The sequence below is a fragment of the Sesamum indicum genome, linkage group LG4, assembly GCF_026168435.1.
Source record: "Sesamum indicum cultivar Baizhima isolate 11 linkage group LG4, ASM2616843v1, whole genome shotgun sequence".
NCBI classification, from domain to species: Eukaryota; Viridiplantae; Streptophyta; class Magnoliopsida; order Lamiales; family Pedaliaceae; genus Sesamum; species Sesamum indicum.
In genome coordinates, this window is record NC_142660.1 from 8,882,935 (window position 1) to 8,900,184 (window position 17,250).

General features: G+C 37.6%; 1 protein-coding gene across 1 annotated transcript; it reads right to left on the bottom strand.

The window, feature by feature from the left end:
- Nucleotides 1-430: 430 nt before the first annotated feature.
- LOC148788407 (uncharacterized) lies at nt 431-15,886 on the bottom strand. The gene is made up of 3 exons (XM_088880057.1): nt 15,827-15,886; nt 12,686-14,587; nt 431-679 (listed from the first exon to the last, which is right to left on the bottom strand). Exons 1-3 carry the CDS (start codon nt 15,884-15,886, stop codon nt 431-433), a joined length of 2,211 nt encoding a protein of 736 aa, XP_088736183.1.
- Between the last annotated feature and the right edge of the window lie 1,364 nt (nt 15,887-17,250).

The window sequence follows — 17,250 nt, forward strand, 5'->3', positions numbered from 1 at the left end:
AATCTACAAAATCTTTAAAACGATTATCCATTTTTCTTTGGAATATCGGAGGTGCATTTGCTAAACCCATTGAAAACACATTCCAGATATATTGTCATTGTGGTGTGGAGAATGCAGTAAATTTTTTTGATACTAGGTCTCCATCTTAATCTGATAAAACCCAGATTTGCAGTCGAATTTAGAAAACACTTTTGTTCCATTAATGTAATCAATTAAGTGTTCTCTGCTAGTAATGTAATAACCAACAAACTCTAATACTTTATTTATACCTTGTTAGTTAGTTAATTATCAACCTGGGTTTACCTCTCTTAATCTCACCATGGTTTCTAACCAGAAATCCAGGCTGCTATAGGTAGAGATTCTAGGCTCGATAAGTCCAAGACTGATATGTCTTTGATAATCATCTGCATATCTTTCTCGCCCTCCATGTTCATCTGGATAGGTCTGTATCGGACGTATCGTACTTGCATTCTTCCTTGACCTTCAAAGTAGCTTTGATCTTGTTCCACCATGCCACAGGGTTTTCACTGAAGTTCCTCTGGATGAGCCTCTTGATATTCTCAAGAGAAAACCTACTTTCCTCGCTGATATCTAGCGATTTCATTTCCAGTAGTGCTTCCTTAAAGTTCCTAATTTCTTCCTCGGATTCCTTATAGAAGCTGTCACTATCCACGAGTCCCTATTGCCTGAAAGACAAAAAAACCTTATCAAATTTCCTCTTATCCTGCATTTTTGGATGAGTTAATCTCACATCGTCGAAATCACCACGTTTGCTGCAAAAATTTATAAGCATTATCCTATTAAATGCATTTCTCTTTACAACACCTGTATCTCACTACCACAGTTAGTAGTAAAGATTAATAGTTTCCTTTGATTATCCTGCATATATCTTGCAAATATTTGAATGGAATTGTTACCTAGAAAGATATTGATACATGTTTCATGAAAGTAAACAGGAGGTGTTTTTACCTTAATGCTCCTGATCGACACCTGATCCAAATGCTCCTCCGATCATGGTCTTGACTTCTCGTATTCCTTTATTGAGTATCAGGCTTTTTGTGAAAAATCCCTTGATGCAATAATGGGTAAGGTTTCCCTTGCTTCCCTTGGAAAACTCCAGGTTTTGTCGTGCGAATTTCTGATCCTAAATTAATATAAGCTGCAAAATATTCTATCTTATATTGATCATATAACATACCAATAGATATGTATATTGAGAAGGGGCTCATCATTCAATCTTTATGGTAACACCATCAAAACTGAATTCCATTACATTACCTTTTCTTCCCCATGGTCTATGAACTTCAATGAAACTTAACTCCAAAGTCATACTCCCATTTTCTTGTCCTGTAACACCTGTAACTAGAATTTCATGGCTTGCTATTTTTAACATGCCTTCATATCTACCAATAATAGGTTGCTGAAAATGATACAAGTCATCACAAGGAAAAAAAATTCTTTCTTAGTGATGTAAAATATAACTTGTATTTCTTTCCATCCTTCAGGGCATCTAAGTTTCACGTTATCTACCCTAATCTTTTGAGGAGTTAAAGCTTTTAATAACTCTTTTTCCTTTCCTTTCTAGCCTGTAATCACATCTTCTGAAAAGGACATCCTACTACTAAACTCAGTTCTAGAGCTAAGTCTTTGATCTTAAACTGGGTGATCTTTTATAATAATATCAATACCACTTATTCTAGGTATCCTAATCGGATCTGGTGTCATAACCTTGGCAAATTCCTTGAATATTCCAAGAATATCAATATACTCTTCCCTAAGAAACAAATCTGAATGATGTGCATTGGAAATGGCATATGCAATTCTATAAGTTATAGAATATGGTCTATTTCCTTCTTTCATTAGATCTTTTCTTTTAAAATCTTGATGAAGGTTTAAAACTCTACTCAAATCTTGGTCTGCTAGGTTGTACGCTATCCTAGGTTGAATGTCAAACATCGATTTTGCTGCATACAGATTACCTATCATTGTTCCAAGACAGCCATCTCTTAGGTTATTGATTCTTCTATCCATTATAGATAAATGTATATTTGAATCAATTTCTTTCTTAATAGTTGCTTTTATTACTACTTCAATAGTTCCTATGTGGATCCATTTCATAGTAACAACTACTTCTTCTCTAAGCTTACTTAATCTTCAAGAATTTCTTCTTTAGGAATCAATTGCATCTCCATCACATTACCAGTAAGTTCCATAGATATAGCAAACTCACCTGAACTTACTTTGTAGATTATGTGATGCTTCCTTTGGTTCAGTTCTATCTAGTTTAGGACTTTCCCAATTCCTCTAATCCTAAGTCCATCGTATGGACTGAGGTTGGAATCTTGCCGCATGATTCTTTCCATAGTTTATTTGACATCGTGATTTTGAAAACGATCTTTACAGGCTTTCGGAGGTTTAAAGCCTATCACCCTCGCTATAATTATTCTGACTCGATTGAAAATCCATCCGAATTAGTGTCTATTTCCTCCTCATAGACACTTTCGTCTGACGTAAGATTTTCGAATTGGTAAATGGGTACCAAATCGCCATAGTAGACTGTGTCAAGAATGTCCTTCGTGGCTTCAAATTTTCTCAAATCACCACGTTTCTGCGGGCAATCGGGAGAGATATGTCCTCTTGCTACGCAAGTCCAGCAATTGCAATCTTTGAAACTTTCATTGGCTTAGGTATGGGCCCATCTGAAACTTCTCCTCGTAGGGGTTTTTCCTATGGATCCTGCATTTGTTCGTCTAGATCCTTGGTATGAAACCCTTGTTGGTCCTGTTTTCAGTATAGATTTTTATAATCCGACTTTTGATTCGCACCACCATGATCTTCGTCTGAAAGAGGTTCTTCTGGAACTCCTTAAGTAAGAGACACTATTCCGTTTTCTCCTCTTCCTTCGCTCGTTTGATTTTCCTATACATTGAAAAATCATTGTTATTACAACAGAGAGGGGTATGTTTGATCTTACCACTCAGTCTCTTTATGTTTTTTTGGATAGATGCTTGATAACACCAATTCTTCAGTTTGTCTTTAAGGAGAGACATTCTCCTTGCAACTGAATTTAACTATCCTTCATGTACTTTATATGTCTAGATCAACATTTTCCTCCATCGACTGCATATTTTTGCAAAAAACATTAGAGCTGCTACTTTCGTTGTTACTCCACTCTGAAAGAAATACTTGTGAAATCAATAGATATATTCATCTACTGCGCAAATACTTCTTAGCTCAAGGCCGAAGAGAGCTTGTGCATAGTCTCTAGCCTTTTCTCCTCTACTTCCTTTGAAGTATCCATCTCCGATAAAGTGTGTTTTGATAAGCCTTCCTAGCCGCTCTGCTATCGCTCCTTTTGAATCTTCGGCGAGGATGTTGGCATTGGTATCTTCCAGGGTATTATCCCATCTAATCTTCACAGATCCCTCCAAGCTCAACTCAACAAATTTTATGAAGTTTTTCTTGTCGAGCTCTAGGGTGGTTGTTGTTATCTTGATGGCTGCAACCTATTCATCTATCAATTTTTCCGAATTTTGAAAATCGATAATGTCCAAGTTAAGTATTGCGCCGTATGGATGTAGGGGCTGGAATGGTTCTTGCCCGAGGTGTATTTTCAGGCGCTCTTCTAGGATTTCTTCCTGGATTCTCCTTTAGCAGTTCCCAAGAACGTTGTAGTGGCATTAGTGTGGAAATCCGCACTTTCTCTCATTAGATGATCCTGTGGAGGATCATTAGAACATTACTTCCCTCCGGTGGTGGTAGTGCTGGAGTGATTTTATTGGTTTGGATATTGCCTAAATCCATAATCCCGAGTTGGGAAAAGAATTCCGCCAATTCTTGTAGATCTGATAGATCTGCTCTCGTTTTCTCTATTATTTTATAGATCTGATAGATGCGATAATCAGATCTTCTCTAAACTTCGGCTTTGGAATCTCCGTGGCCTTCCCCTTCTGGTGGAGAAGAGGTACTGTTTCAAAAGCGTCCCTGATTCGCTCAGTCTTGATTTTCATATCTCAGGATTCTCCCTTTGGTTTCTCTTTAGATCTGCAATTTCTGACTTTAGATTTGTAAGACCCTTGTGTAGATCCAGAAGGAACTTAAGGATCTCATACACCTTCTGGCTTAAGGTTTCTATTTTCGTAGTTATATGAATTGACCTATGTCCATAGTCTTGAACTGTCTTTTGCATCTTCCTCAGATCTTGGGAGATCTTTGATGTATCTGGTTCGAGTTCTTTCCAATCAGTTCTTTTAATCGTAATTTTTAGAACTGTAATTATGCAGGAATTTATCCGTTCAGCTTTTCTTGGCTGGGATTAACATGGACTTTAGTGGAGTGTAAACGACTCACCGCATTTTCAGATAACACTTGTCGAACTTCAAAATTTCTTTTTCTGGCGCGAGAAGGTTTGAATCAATCCTCTTGGGACTGTTGTAACATTTGTCAAGAATTTCCATGAGAAATTCCCTTCTCTGTATTTCCAGAATCTGGAAATATTCTCTATTTTCATTGTAACTCGAACTTTCATTCAATTTCATTTTCTCTCAAAGAGTCTCCTCCATTAGTGGATAAATAATATCAAAATGTAATATAATCATATAATTTTTCAATAAATTTAGGCACTGATACCATTTCAGGGGAGCATTAACGAAACATTGCGAAGTGAGTGCATATGACTAAAACTGCCTTGTAAAAGTTGCATAGGGGTAAAATTGTTCAAGAATCTGTAAGAGGACTAAACTAAGCAGTTTCAAAAGTTACTGGACCTAAACAAATATGGGCATGGTTATGAGACTAAAATTAAAATGAGGCATACTTAGCGGACTAAAATAATACTTTTTCCTTTTTTCTTTATGCGTAGGTATCTCAACCAAGTAGGCACATTTCTCACAATATTTCAACATTAATGAAGCATCAGGCAGTGGGAGATCAATTACTTTTTTTAACAAAAGGACGAAAAAGTTTTGTCACTATGACAAACCTTCTAGCTACAATTCATGCAACCAAGAAATAGAAACCAAACACTTGCATTATGTTTGGATTTTTTTTTGCAGTGTTTTTGTGAAGATAAAGAAAGAAAAAATAAAGATAAATAAGTATGTGTTAGAGATACTATGTATATTTGAATTTATTTTTTAAGACAATTTAAAATAAGTGTTGTATGTTTAATTTTGTATTTTGACAGAGAAAATTATTATTTATTGTTAAATTATATTTATTTTATGTATATTTATATATATATGTATATATACATGTTGTATATTTAATATTATTTTTTGAGAAACGAACGCCACTGTTCAGTTTCAATTCATTGTCAAATCATATTTCTTTTATATATATTTATGTATATATGTGTATATATATGTATGTATTTATTATCTAAATGAGAGAAAAACAAAGAAATGGTGTTTCTGTATGATGGCAAACATTGGGCATATTTTGGCCCACCTCGGGCACCCTCTAACGGTATTATGACTATATCTCGTCTAAATATCATATTTAAGTAAACCCTATACATGTATTATGCACAAGATCCAGTCCAGTGGAGTATATATGTACACACGTAATCCCATCATCACCACTAGCAAATTTATCAACTCATCATCAAAATTATAGGTGTGTCTATCAAATACCACAAAATAGAATTGTTATAAATAGTTCACATGCAATACTCAATTTTAATTCATAATTATACAACCCCAAAAGGTGATTTCTATTTTTATTGACGAATGAAGGAAGAACTACATACTGTCCCGACCTAGTTGAAACGCAAGGTTTGGACCTAGTTTTCAGTGGGTAAAGATCTATACCTAAAAAATATTAGCAGATGGATGAGCCTGTAACTCACTAAATAAATAATTGGCTTCACCAATACATGCACATCAAACATAGTTTCAAATAAGATAACTTAAGAAGCATATATAAAACGTGATCAATTTGATTCCAATAAGTTTTCATTTTATCTACAAAGCAATCATCCCACATAAGTCAAGCAATTGAAATCTCCCATTTCGAATATGCTTACAAGATGTATTATAGTATCTTTTTGTATAGACATAAAATCACATCGGTTTCGTTGTACTCACGATGCCATCATATCACAATAACAAGACAATCAACAGAACACTTCTTTTCCTAGTATGCTTACAAGAGTGTGACGTAGTATTTTCTTCACCAACTCAATCTCATAATTCATTACATAATATTTAAGTGAATCCCCTAAACCGCATCAAATCTCTTTTCAAATCGCATCATAATTTTTTCATATCGCAGCATAGCTTTTTTGTTCATATCGCATCATAACTCTTTTCATTTCAATTTGCCACACAATCTATTCAACAATATCAAGGGTATTTAAATCACAGTTATATTAAATTTCCATCTCTCCCTCATTTCCACATTTATAAAATACTAGTAACATAAAACCATATATCAATATATTTTCATTTACAAACACCAAAAACACATCACTCAACAAATGTAATATTGCAATGTATTTCCTCACTTCACTTTAAAAACATAATCGTTCAAACTAAATTATCAACCAATCATACAATTCCATGTAAATTAGTTCCAGCATGAATAACAGATTTACATAAAAGTATAATCATAAACAAAGGAAATATATATAGATAATATTAATTATTTAGTTACCTCAATCTACAATCATTTAATTAGCAGACAAAAAGTTGTTCAGTCCATTACTTTATCATCTTATCCACTAATATTTTATAATGCATATAATCAATATTTAAAAAATATCGTATTTTCTAAATAGAATACTAAATATTATCGTACAATTTTCAACAATCTTTTATATTTCATTTCTATCAAAATTCAAATCTTCATTTCATTATTTTCTAACTAAGTAAACTTTCAAAGATTTTCAGGTATATATTTAACTTATCAACCAACTCATAAGAATTCATTTACTCAAACCCCTCATATTTTTAATATATATAAGATTTTTCAAATAAAATTTTCTAATACTTTTTAACCATAATTTTTTAATATTTCTGATGGGTATCTACTACAATACACTGTGAAATGGCGAAAATAACCTTCATTAAGAGTATTAAGGTCCTTTCGCTAGAGGATTCCCACCTCTTCTAATGGGCGGGTCGCGGAGGACCCGACCCGGTTCGAACAACAACCTTGTTGAAGACCCGGACAATTACAACCGTCCGATCAGGACGCGAGCCAGTAGGATAAGGCCACATGGCCCAGTCAACAGTATCCAATTTTGCTCTATAAATAGACCCAAAACGCCGTAACTGAGATAACTGTTCTGCACTTATTGAGATCGAACCTTGTGATCGCATACTTTTCTCTCGATCAACCTAACTTGAGCATCGGAGGGTCATTGTCGGGGACGTGCCCGACGAGCTCACCGTTCTTGTCTTATTCTCAGGGAACTCAAAATCTGATCTTGGAGGAGTTAGCTATCTGTGACGAGTTCGTGTCTCGGGATCGCTGAATTCGAGCTGGATCAGTTGGTGCCGTCTGTGGGAACATCTGAGAGTTATCGTCATGGAAGGTTCATCGAGAAGAAACGCCGGGGAAGAAGAGACACCTAGGAAAGGAGGATCAATGGTACATATACGAAAGATGACTTGCAAAGAATGATAGAAGAAGCTAGTCGGAACGCAATCGTAGAATACGAAAGGAGGACCGCGACCCCTATGGTCAAAGAAACTGCTAAGAGACAATTATTCCAAACTGTCGAACCTCATGGGTAATCGAGAGAGCAGAGCGAACCGGAGCAACGGAGTAAGAGACTAGCAATATCGGAAGCAGGTTCCAGTAGTCATATTCGAGCAAAGAAGAGGGAGCCCGTTATATCGAGAGCAGAGGTGGACAGTGTAGGAAGGCAGATCGAACTGCTGAACAAACAGATTGATGAGTTAAAGAAGCGAGGAGACATAGTCTCGCATAACAGAAATTCTCCCTTTGGCAACGATATTTTGATTCAAACAGTCGAACCAGGGTTTAGGGTACCCGACTTACAAAGGTACGATGGAATGAAGGACCCGCAGGAACATGTTGCAGCGTTCGAGATGGTGATGAATTTATATGGGCAGCCGGGTCCCATCATGGCTAAGTTATTCGCGACTACGCTCACGGGGAAAGCACAAGAATGGTTCACAAATTTGCCCTGAGGAAGTATTGAATCATATGAGCAACTCATACAGAAATTCAATTTCCATTTCGCGAGCAAGAAGAAACATAAGAGGTCAGTGACCCACCTGTTCAACATTCCTCAGAGGGAGGACGAGCCTTTTAAAGAACTTCATGGGAAGGTTCAACAATGAGACCTTGGAGGTGCAAGAATTGAGGATTGATATGATTGTAAGCATCCTGATTCACGGGTTGAGGAAAGGTCCTTTTACATCTGCTCTCGCACGCGACCCGCCGGGTGATGTCGAACAGTTAATGGCCCTGGCTCAGAAATACATAGATGAGGAGGAGATGAATGCAATGAAAAACACTGAGCGAAGAGAGCGCGACCAGGTGTCTAGACGACCATATGATAGTAGAGAAGGAGGTGGGAACAAGCAAAAACAAAAAAAAGCTGAGAGAGCCTAAGTACCAGCCCAGGTACCACAACTACACTCCATTGGCCATGTCGCGCGAGAAAGCACTTTGATGGTAGAAAATGCGAATGTTCTGAAATGGCCAAGGCATACTAGGTATACCCCCTCTTAAAAATTTTCTAATAAATATTGCAGATTCCATCGGGAGAGGGGGCACAACACGGAGGAATGTTTCCAGCTCAAGGATGAAATAGAGAGGTTGGTGAGATAGGGATATTTTCGAGATAGGGTCCCCCCAAATTGCAGATCAATAAGGACGCAAGGAGGAGTAGGTCGAGAAGTCGGGACCGGAATCCCGGTCCGTTGAGAATGGATAAAGCCCCACCTAGCGGAAACAATGCACCAACCAAAGGAGTGATCTACACTATTGCATGGGGCTCGAGCTCGGGTGATTCGAGCAGGACTAGAAAGAGATGCGCTAAAACCATGTGCTCGAGCAGAGGAAGAGAGTTCTTCCTAAAAGTTGAGGAGGAAGAAGCTATTTCCTTTGACAGTTCAGACAGATCGAAAGAGAGTGGAGATATGAACGACCCAATGATCGTCAAGCTGGACATCGCGAATTTTACTATTCAGAAAGTGTTGATCGACAGTGGGAGCTCAGCAGACATCATATTTAAAAATGTGGTTGACAAGATGGGGTTAGAGAATGCCCGCCTCGAACCAGTGAAGACCCCTTTGGTGGGATTTGAAGGAAGTGAGGTAGCATCGCTAGGCACGATCGAATTGCCAGTATCAATGGGTGAAGCGCCTAGGCGAAAGATGTTGATGGTGAAGTTTTTAGTGGTTGTGATGAGTGTCGAATCCACCAAAAATAATTCCTACGAACACTTTTGTAGATGTGTGAGTAGGGTCGAATCCACAGAGATTGGTTTTAAATTAATTCCTTCAAAAACGAAAATAATTAGGGGGAGTTTTGATTGGAAGAAGAATAAAACTAAAAAACTAATAAAATTAGAAGAGATAAATATAATAGAAGAGTATTCTAGTTAAAGATAGGATCACACTTAATTCCACGGTTGATCATAGATGCAAAGATAACAATTATTCATGATAGATAAATTGGTTATGACCATTGGTACGACCTAACAACCTCACCTTTCCTTACCTTGTGGATAGCCAAGGAACGTCCGTTGACTAAATCCCTAATCAGTAAACAACCTTGGGAACGTCCTCAAGATTTAATTTACCGACAACATTAAGAACTAGAAAGGCCCAATTCTAACCAATAAATTCCTACGAGGATTTATTTAAGTTAGATTGTGCATTCCCCACAACATAATCGAAAACTTCTACATAATCAATTATGTTGTGTTACCACTAGTTATCGAACTAAACAAACAATTACGGATTTGAAAGTTCAATTGGCTAGGCAAATATTCTTGACAATAAATCAGATTATTTGTAATAAAAGCACAGAGAACAACACAAATACCAATATGAATAAAAGTAGAAAGCATAAATTAGATCTCACAACCCGTTGGATTTAAGCATTCACCAAGTCTTCAACCGGAATGAGAGATTTAGCTAGACATGCTCATGGAAGAACTCATGAAAAGCAAAATAATATAAAAACGTAGAGAAATAGAAGAGTTCCAAAGTTGTCTCCTAAAGTGAATTACATCACCTATTTATAATAGCTAGATACCTAGTTCTACTAGGATTAGAAGTAGATTCCTAGTTGAACTAAAAGACTTATAGAGATAAAATTATAATCCTAGTTAAACTCTTCCTTCATCAGAGGTAGTCCAAGTAGTTCCAAACTCTTGCCAGAATTTGAGTTTGAGTCTTGTTTGAAATTCCATTTTGGTGCTTTTCTTCATTTTCCAATTCTTTTGTCCTAATGCTGCAAAATAATATTTAATTAGGAGTATTTGATCACAAAATAGGCTAAAATATTATATGAAATAAGTACAAAATGCGATTCTATCAAATATCCCCCCACTTAACCCTTTGCTCGTCCTCGATGCAAAGAAATAGAGATAAAATAGTTGAAGAAATTCATTCCAAACTTTATGGATCGCAGACGAAAGTAACAAGCAAGAATCTAGTTAAGTGTTCAAAGAATAGTACATCATATGATAAAGACAATTCAACAAGCTTTAAACAAGTTTTCACAAGATGATCTTCATGAAAACTAAGCATGGAAAACAAGTGGACTATGCTCTCATATCTCCCAATCTCTCAAGTGTTTTTGGTTGAGTGTTTCGCTCAAATGCTCGCTATGAAAATGCTTCACCATAGGCTTGATTATACACCAAAATCTCCACCACTTATAAATATGCACACACTTGAATCAAGAGGTCTTATATTTTGGTTGTAATGGGGCTTTGGTTTGGGGGTAGGAAGAATAAGGAAAAATGAGGTGAAAATCCAAGGAACTAAATTAGAGCACCAAGTAATAGATGTAGGAATCCAAGCTTTTCAAAATTGATTTATCTCATGCTCTTTCATGTCCCACTTTCCTCGACTTGAACTATGCCTTTCTTTCGAAGAGAGAAAATATATTTTTTTCTTCTCTTTTTTTTTTTTTTTTCTTGCCTTCCTTTTTTTTCTTTTTCTCTTTTTTTTTGTAAGGCATTTTTTCTTCTTCTTCTTTTTTTTTTTTATTTAAGGCATAGAACAAGATTTTCATGTGACATGTTAGCTCATAAATATCGTTTACAATAATTGAGATATCCCCCCACTTAATGTCAAAACATATACTTAGAATACATCTTTGTTTCCTTGACGCTCTACTAGTCCTTGGAAGGGCCAAACAAGGATAATAAAAAGACGGGAGAGTTTGTTTATACTTGGGGTTGCATAACAAGGAATTAAGGCTTATAAGGCTCAAATGGGCTTACTAAGGGGATTTGTATGTAGGTGGTCTTTTTAAGCTAAAGGGGTTTTTATCCTAGCGCCTTTATCATTTTCAAGTGTATGCATAAAGATGTGGCCTCGATATGGTTCAAAGCAAGTTCTAGGAAGACAAAATCATGAAGCATTATCTCTCGAGAAAAGAAAAATTGTAGATTTTTATGAGTGTATAGGCTCAAAATTCCTCTCTAGGTAGGTTATGTCCACCAATTTTCCACATTCAATTTTCAAATCAAATCACCATTTGCAAAAATAAGTTCTTAACTGTAAGTTGTCAGGAGTCATTAGATGCACATTCTTATCACACATTACCAAATTATTACTTGATTAGCCTAAGTCTTTGATCATAAAGCTAGTGTGAGGACAAGATAAAGTGATATTTGCTTCAACAATTATGGAAGGGGTGGCAAGCATCAATCAAAATAATTAATTCACCAAGACTCATTTTCTATCAAAGCAATCAAAACACCCTCCCCCCACTTAATTCCACATTGTCCCCAATGTGGTAAGCATGCATATTTAGGACGATAAAATAAGAGAAAGAGAGAAAGAGAGCGTCCCTTAGTGATTCGGGGGTAACTGTAGGAGCTCGAGAATTGTGAGACCTTGGATGAGAGGAAGAGTTCCTTGTGGATGTTCATACCTGCAAAAAATCGATTTTAGTGGTATAACAACATTCACAAGAAGAGAGAAATAAACAATTGAGAAAAATAAAAGGACATGGGTTGCCTCCCAAGAAGCGCCTTTCTTTAGCGTCTTTGGCTAGACGTTGTTGTGGCTCAACTCAAATGAGTTAGACACTCTAAATCCACTTCTTCTATGTAATGCACCCGGTGATGGTGTGGGTTTAGGAGAACTTGGCGGTCCATGTATGACTTCTTCCTCGAACTTATTTTGTCGTGAAAGACTTTATTCTTGTAAGTTTTTGGATTCGAGGTGAGACTTTCGGTAATTGCTGTCTTAAATGCTCCTCTACCATCGAACATAGCATTTTTTTGCACCAAAGGGTCAATAAAATCAATGAGAAAAATAGAATGCACATCATTAGAATATTTCATGGCGCCACCAATTCTAAAGCTCATAACCTCATTATCAAATTCCATAGAGAGAATTCCAGCATCAACATCAATTTTGGTTTTTGAGGTTTTAAGGAATGGTCTTCCTAGTAAGATGGATGTAGAGTTGGGAGAAATATCTCCCTTCATATCAAGCACATAAAAGTCAGCAGGAAAAACCAATTCATTAACTTGCACAAGAACATCCTCAAGAACTCCTTTGGGGTGAACTACGGAATGATCGGCGAGTTGAAGAACGACCCCCGTTTTTTTCAATGGGCCAATATTCAAAGATTCATAAATGGTAAGAGGCATAATATTGATTGAAGCACCCAAATCACACATTGCTTTTTCTATTCCAATCTTTCCAATTTTACAAGGGATAGAAAACGTACCTGGATCATTGCATTTAGGAGGTAGTTTTCTTTGAAGAATGGCAGATACATTTTCTCCCATACTTAACCTTTCATTATCTCTCAATTTAGATTTGTTGGTGCACAATTCCTTGAGAAATTTTGCATAGCGAGGTACTTGTTTAATTGCATTGAGTAGGGGAATATTTACCTCAACATTGAGTAATGTTTCAAGGATATCCTTCTCCTCTTCCTCCTCTTTGGACTTGGCCAATCTCTTCGGGAAGGGAGGTTTGGGTATGAACACCTTGGAGTTGTCCTCGCTGACTTGGTTGGGTTTTTCAATTTCTTTTGGAGGAATTTTGAATGCATCCTCTGTTTTGCCCTGTTGTGCGTGCCCACGCCTAGTGCTATTTTCGAGTTGTAGCTCTTTTTCACTGCACAAGGTAATAGCACTAACATTTTGTTTAGGATTAATAATAGTTTGGGAGGGAAACTTACCTTGAGACTCCAAACGGCTAACGGAGGAGGCCAGATGGCTCATTTGAGATTCCAAATTTTGTATGCTCAAGCGAGTTTCTTGTTGGAATTGTTGGGTGCTCAAGGCGAGTGTCTTCACGATATCCTCCAAGGGCGTACCATTATTGAGATTGGTTTGAGGTGGTGATGGTGGTGGTTGGTGTGGAACTCTTTGAAAGTTTTGAGGTTGATTGTCATACCTCAAATTTGGGTGATCTCTCCATCCAGGGTTGTAGGTATTGAAAAATGGGTCATGTCTCCTTTGTTGTTGCCCAAAAAATCCACCAACGGCGTCAGCATGTTTGGTTGATTCTTCGTGAAGTGTAGGACAAGCGTCAGTGTAATGTCCCGAAGATGTACATATCCCACAAGTCTTGACTTGTTGAATGCCTCCCCCTATAAACTTTTCAACAAGAGAAGTAAGTTTATCTAAACGTTCATCAATAGAAGTACTTACCTCGTTCACCCTTCGTGGGGGGTTGTCGTTTCTACTACCGAATTGTTGATTATTGGCCGCCATTGTTGTGATTAGTCTGCGTGCTTCGGTAGGAGTTTTATCATACAAAGCACCTCCACTAGCTGCATCCACCAAACTTCTATTTGCCTCGGACAACCCTTCATAAAAATATTGAATTAGAAGATGGTCAGGAATTTGGTGATGAGGGCAACTCTCCACTAATTGCTTGAATCTTCCCCAATACTCATAGAAACTTTCACCGGAGAATTGGCGTATTCCACTTATTTCCTTCCGGATGTTTGTAGTCCTTGAAGCGGGGAAGTAGTTCTCAAGAAATAGTTTCTTGAGTTCGTTCCAACTAACTATGGATCCCGAAGGTAAGGAGTAGAGCCAATCTTTTGCTTTATCGCCCAATGAGAATGGAAAAGCTCTTAGCTTGACTTGTTCTTCGGCGACTCCTTGAGGTCTCATGCCGGAACACACCACATGAAATTCCTTGAGGTGTTTGTGTGGGTCTTCACCTGCAAGGCCACGAAAAGTAGGAAGTAAATGAATTAGGCCAGATTTAAGTTCAAAATCAACATTTAAATTAGGATATTCAATGTAAATTGGTTGTTGATTTAAGTCAAAGGAAGTCATCTCTTTGATCGTTCGTTCTAGATTTTGAGCCATGACTTCGTCTTTGGAGTCGTTAGACGTGGACACGTCTAACTCAGAGTCTGCTGCTGGTTTGGAAGAAGTATTCAAGTTCACCTGTACGAGAAGAACGTGACATAAAACCAAGTAACAAGAAAAAGAAATTAATTTAAAGACACCAACCCCCGGCAACGGCGCCAAAATTTGATGAGTGTCGAATCCACCAAAAATAATTCCTACGAACACTTTTGTAGATGTGTGAGTAGGGTCGAATCCACAGAGATTGGTTTTAAATTAATTCCTTCAAAAACGAAAATAATTAGGGGGAGTTTTGATTGGAAGAAGAATAAAACTAAAAAACTAATAAAATTAGAAGAGATAAATATAATAGAAGAGTATTCTAGTTAAAGATAGGATCACACTTAATTCCACGGTTGATCATAGATGCAAAGATAACAATTATTCATGATAGATAAATTGGTTATGACCATTGGTACGACCTAACAACCTCACCTTTCCTTACCTTGTGGATAGCCAAGGAACGTCCGTTGACTAAATCCCTAATCAGTAAACAACCTTGGGAACGTCCTCAAGATTTAATTTACCGACAACATTGAGAACTAGAAAGGCCCAATTCTAACCAATAAATTCCTACGAGGATTTATTTAAGTTAGATTGTGCATTCCCCACAACATAATCGAAAACTTCTACATAATCAATTATGTTCTGTTACCACTAGTTATCGAACTAAACAAACAATTACGGATTTGAAAGTTCAATTGGCTAGGCAAATATTCTTGACAATAAATCAGATTATTTGTAATAAAAGCACAGAGAACAACACAAATACCAATATGAATAAAAGTAGAAAGCATAAATTAGATCTCACAACCCGTTGGATTTAAGCATTCACCAAGTCTTCAACCGGAATGAGAGATTTAGCTAGACATGCTCATGGAAGAACTCATGAAAAGCAAAATAATATAAAAACGTAGAGAAATAGAAGAGTTCCAAAGTTGTCTCCTAAAGTGAATTACATCACCTATTTATAATAGCTAGATACCTAGTTCTACTAGGATTAGAAGTAGATTCCTAGTTGAACTAAAAGACTTATAGAGATAAAATTATAATCCTAGTTAAACTCTTCCTTCATCAGAGGTAGTCCAAGTAGTTCCAAACTCTTGCCAGAATTTGAGTTTGAGTCTTGTTTGAAATTCCATTTTGGTGCTTTTCTTCATTTTCCAATTCTTTTGTCCTAATGCTGCAAAATAATATTTAATTAGGAGTATTTGATCACAAAATAGGCTAAAATATTATATGAAATAAGTACAAAATGCGATTCTATCAGGTTGATACCCCGTTCGCGTACAATGTGATTTTGGGCAGACCAGGCTTAAATTTGTTCAGAGCTGTCATCTCCGCCTATCACATGAAAATGAAATTCCCAACAGAGAATGGGACAGGGGAAGTCGCTAGCGACCTGAGGGAGGCTCGTAAATGTTACAACTTTTCACTGAAGGGGGTACACAAACAGAAGAAAAGGAGAGTCAAGGAAGATGTTGAGCCTCGGCCTTATGAAGCAGAACATTAAAACCCAGCGATGAGTACAAGTTAGTACCGCTCGTACTAGATGAGCCAGACAAAACTACCAGGATAGGAGCGAACATGAAGGAAGGGGAGATGGCCATGATTGAGTTTCTGAGAAGAAACATTGACATGTTCGCCTGTAGCCCGTCAGACTTTATGGGGATCAACCCTGAGGTCATTGTGCACCGACTGAACGTCGACCAGATGGCTCAACCAGTACAGCAGAGGAAGAGGTCGTTTGGTAGTGATAAGAATGAGGTCATCAAGCAGGAGGTCGACAAACTACTTAAAGCCGGGTATGTATATGAGATACAATACACTAATTGGCTTTCTAACGTGGTGCTTGTCCCTAAATCCTCTGGGAAATGGTGCATGTGTGTTGATTTTACAGATCTGAATGAAGCCTGCCCGAAGGATCCTTACCCCTTGCCAAGGATCGATGTAATGGTAGACTCAACGGCGGGGTCCGAAATGTTTTCAATGATGGACGCCTATCAGGGGTATCATCAGATTCGCATGGCCGAAGAAGACAGAGATAAGACCTCGTTCATCACTGACAAGGGGATCTATTGCTACTACATGATGCCTTTCGGTCTGAAGAATGCGGGTGCAATATACCAACGACTGGTGAACGGGATGTTTGGCGACCTCTTGGGAAAGACAATGGAAGTGTACGTCGATGATATGCTGGTCAAGAGCAGGAGGTCGCAGGAGCATCTGGAGGACCTAGCGCAAGCGTTCAGTATAACGAGGTCGTATGGAATGAAGCTGAATCCGGATAAGTGCACTTTTGGAGTAGGAGGTGGAAAATTCTTAGGGTATATGGTTAGCGAATGAGGAATTGAAGTGAATCCCGAGAAGATCCAGGCTATGCTAAACTTACGACCCCCATCCACGATCAAAGATGTGTAGAAACTGATGGGAAAGATTGCTTCACTGAGTAGATTCATCTCGCGATCTGGGGATAAGAGCTTCCCTTTCTTCAAGGTTTTACGAAGGTCGAAGAACTTTGAATGGAGTGATGAATGCGATAAGGCGTTGCAAGAATTGAAAGAGTATCTAACAAAGCCCCCTCTGCTCGCAAATCCGAAGGAAGCGGAGACGCTGTTTTTGTATTTGGGAGTATCCGAGAATGCGGTCAGCTCAATGTTGGTGAGAGAAGAAGGAAACAATCAAAACCCGATATATGTTAG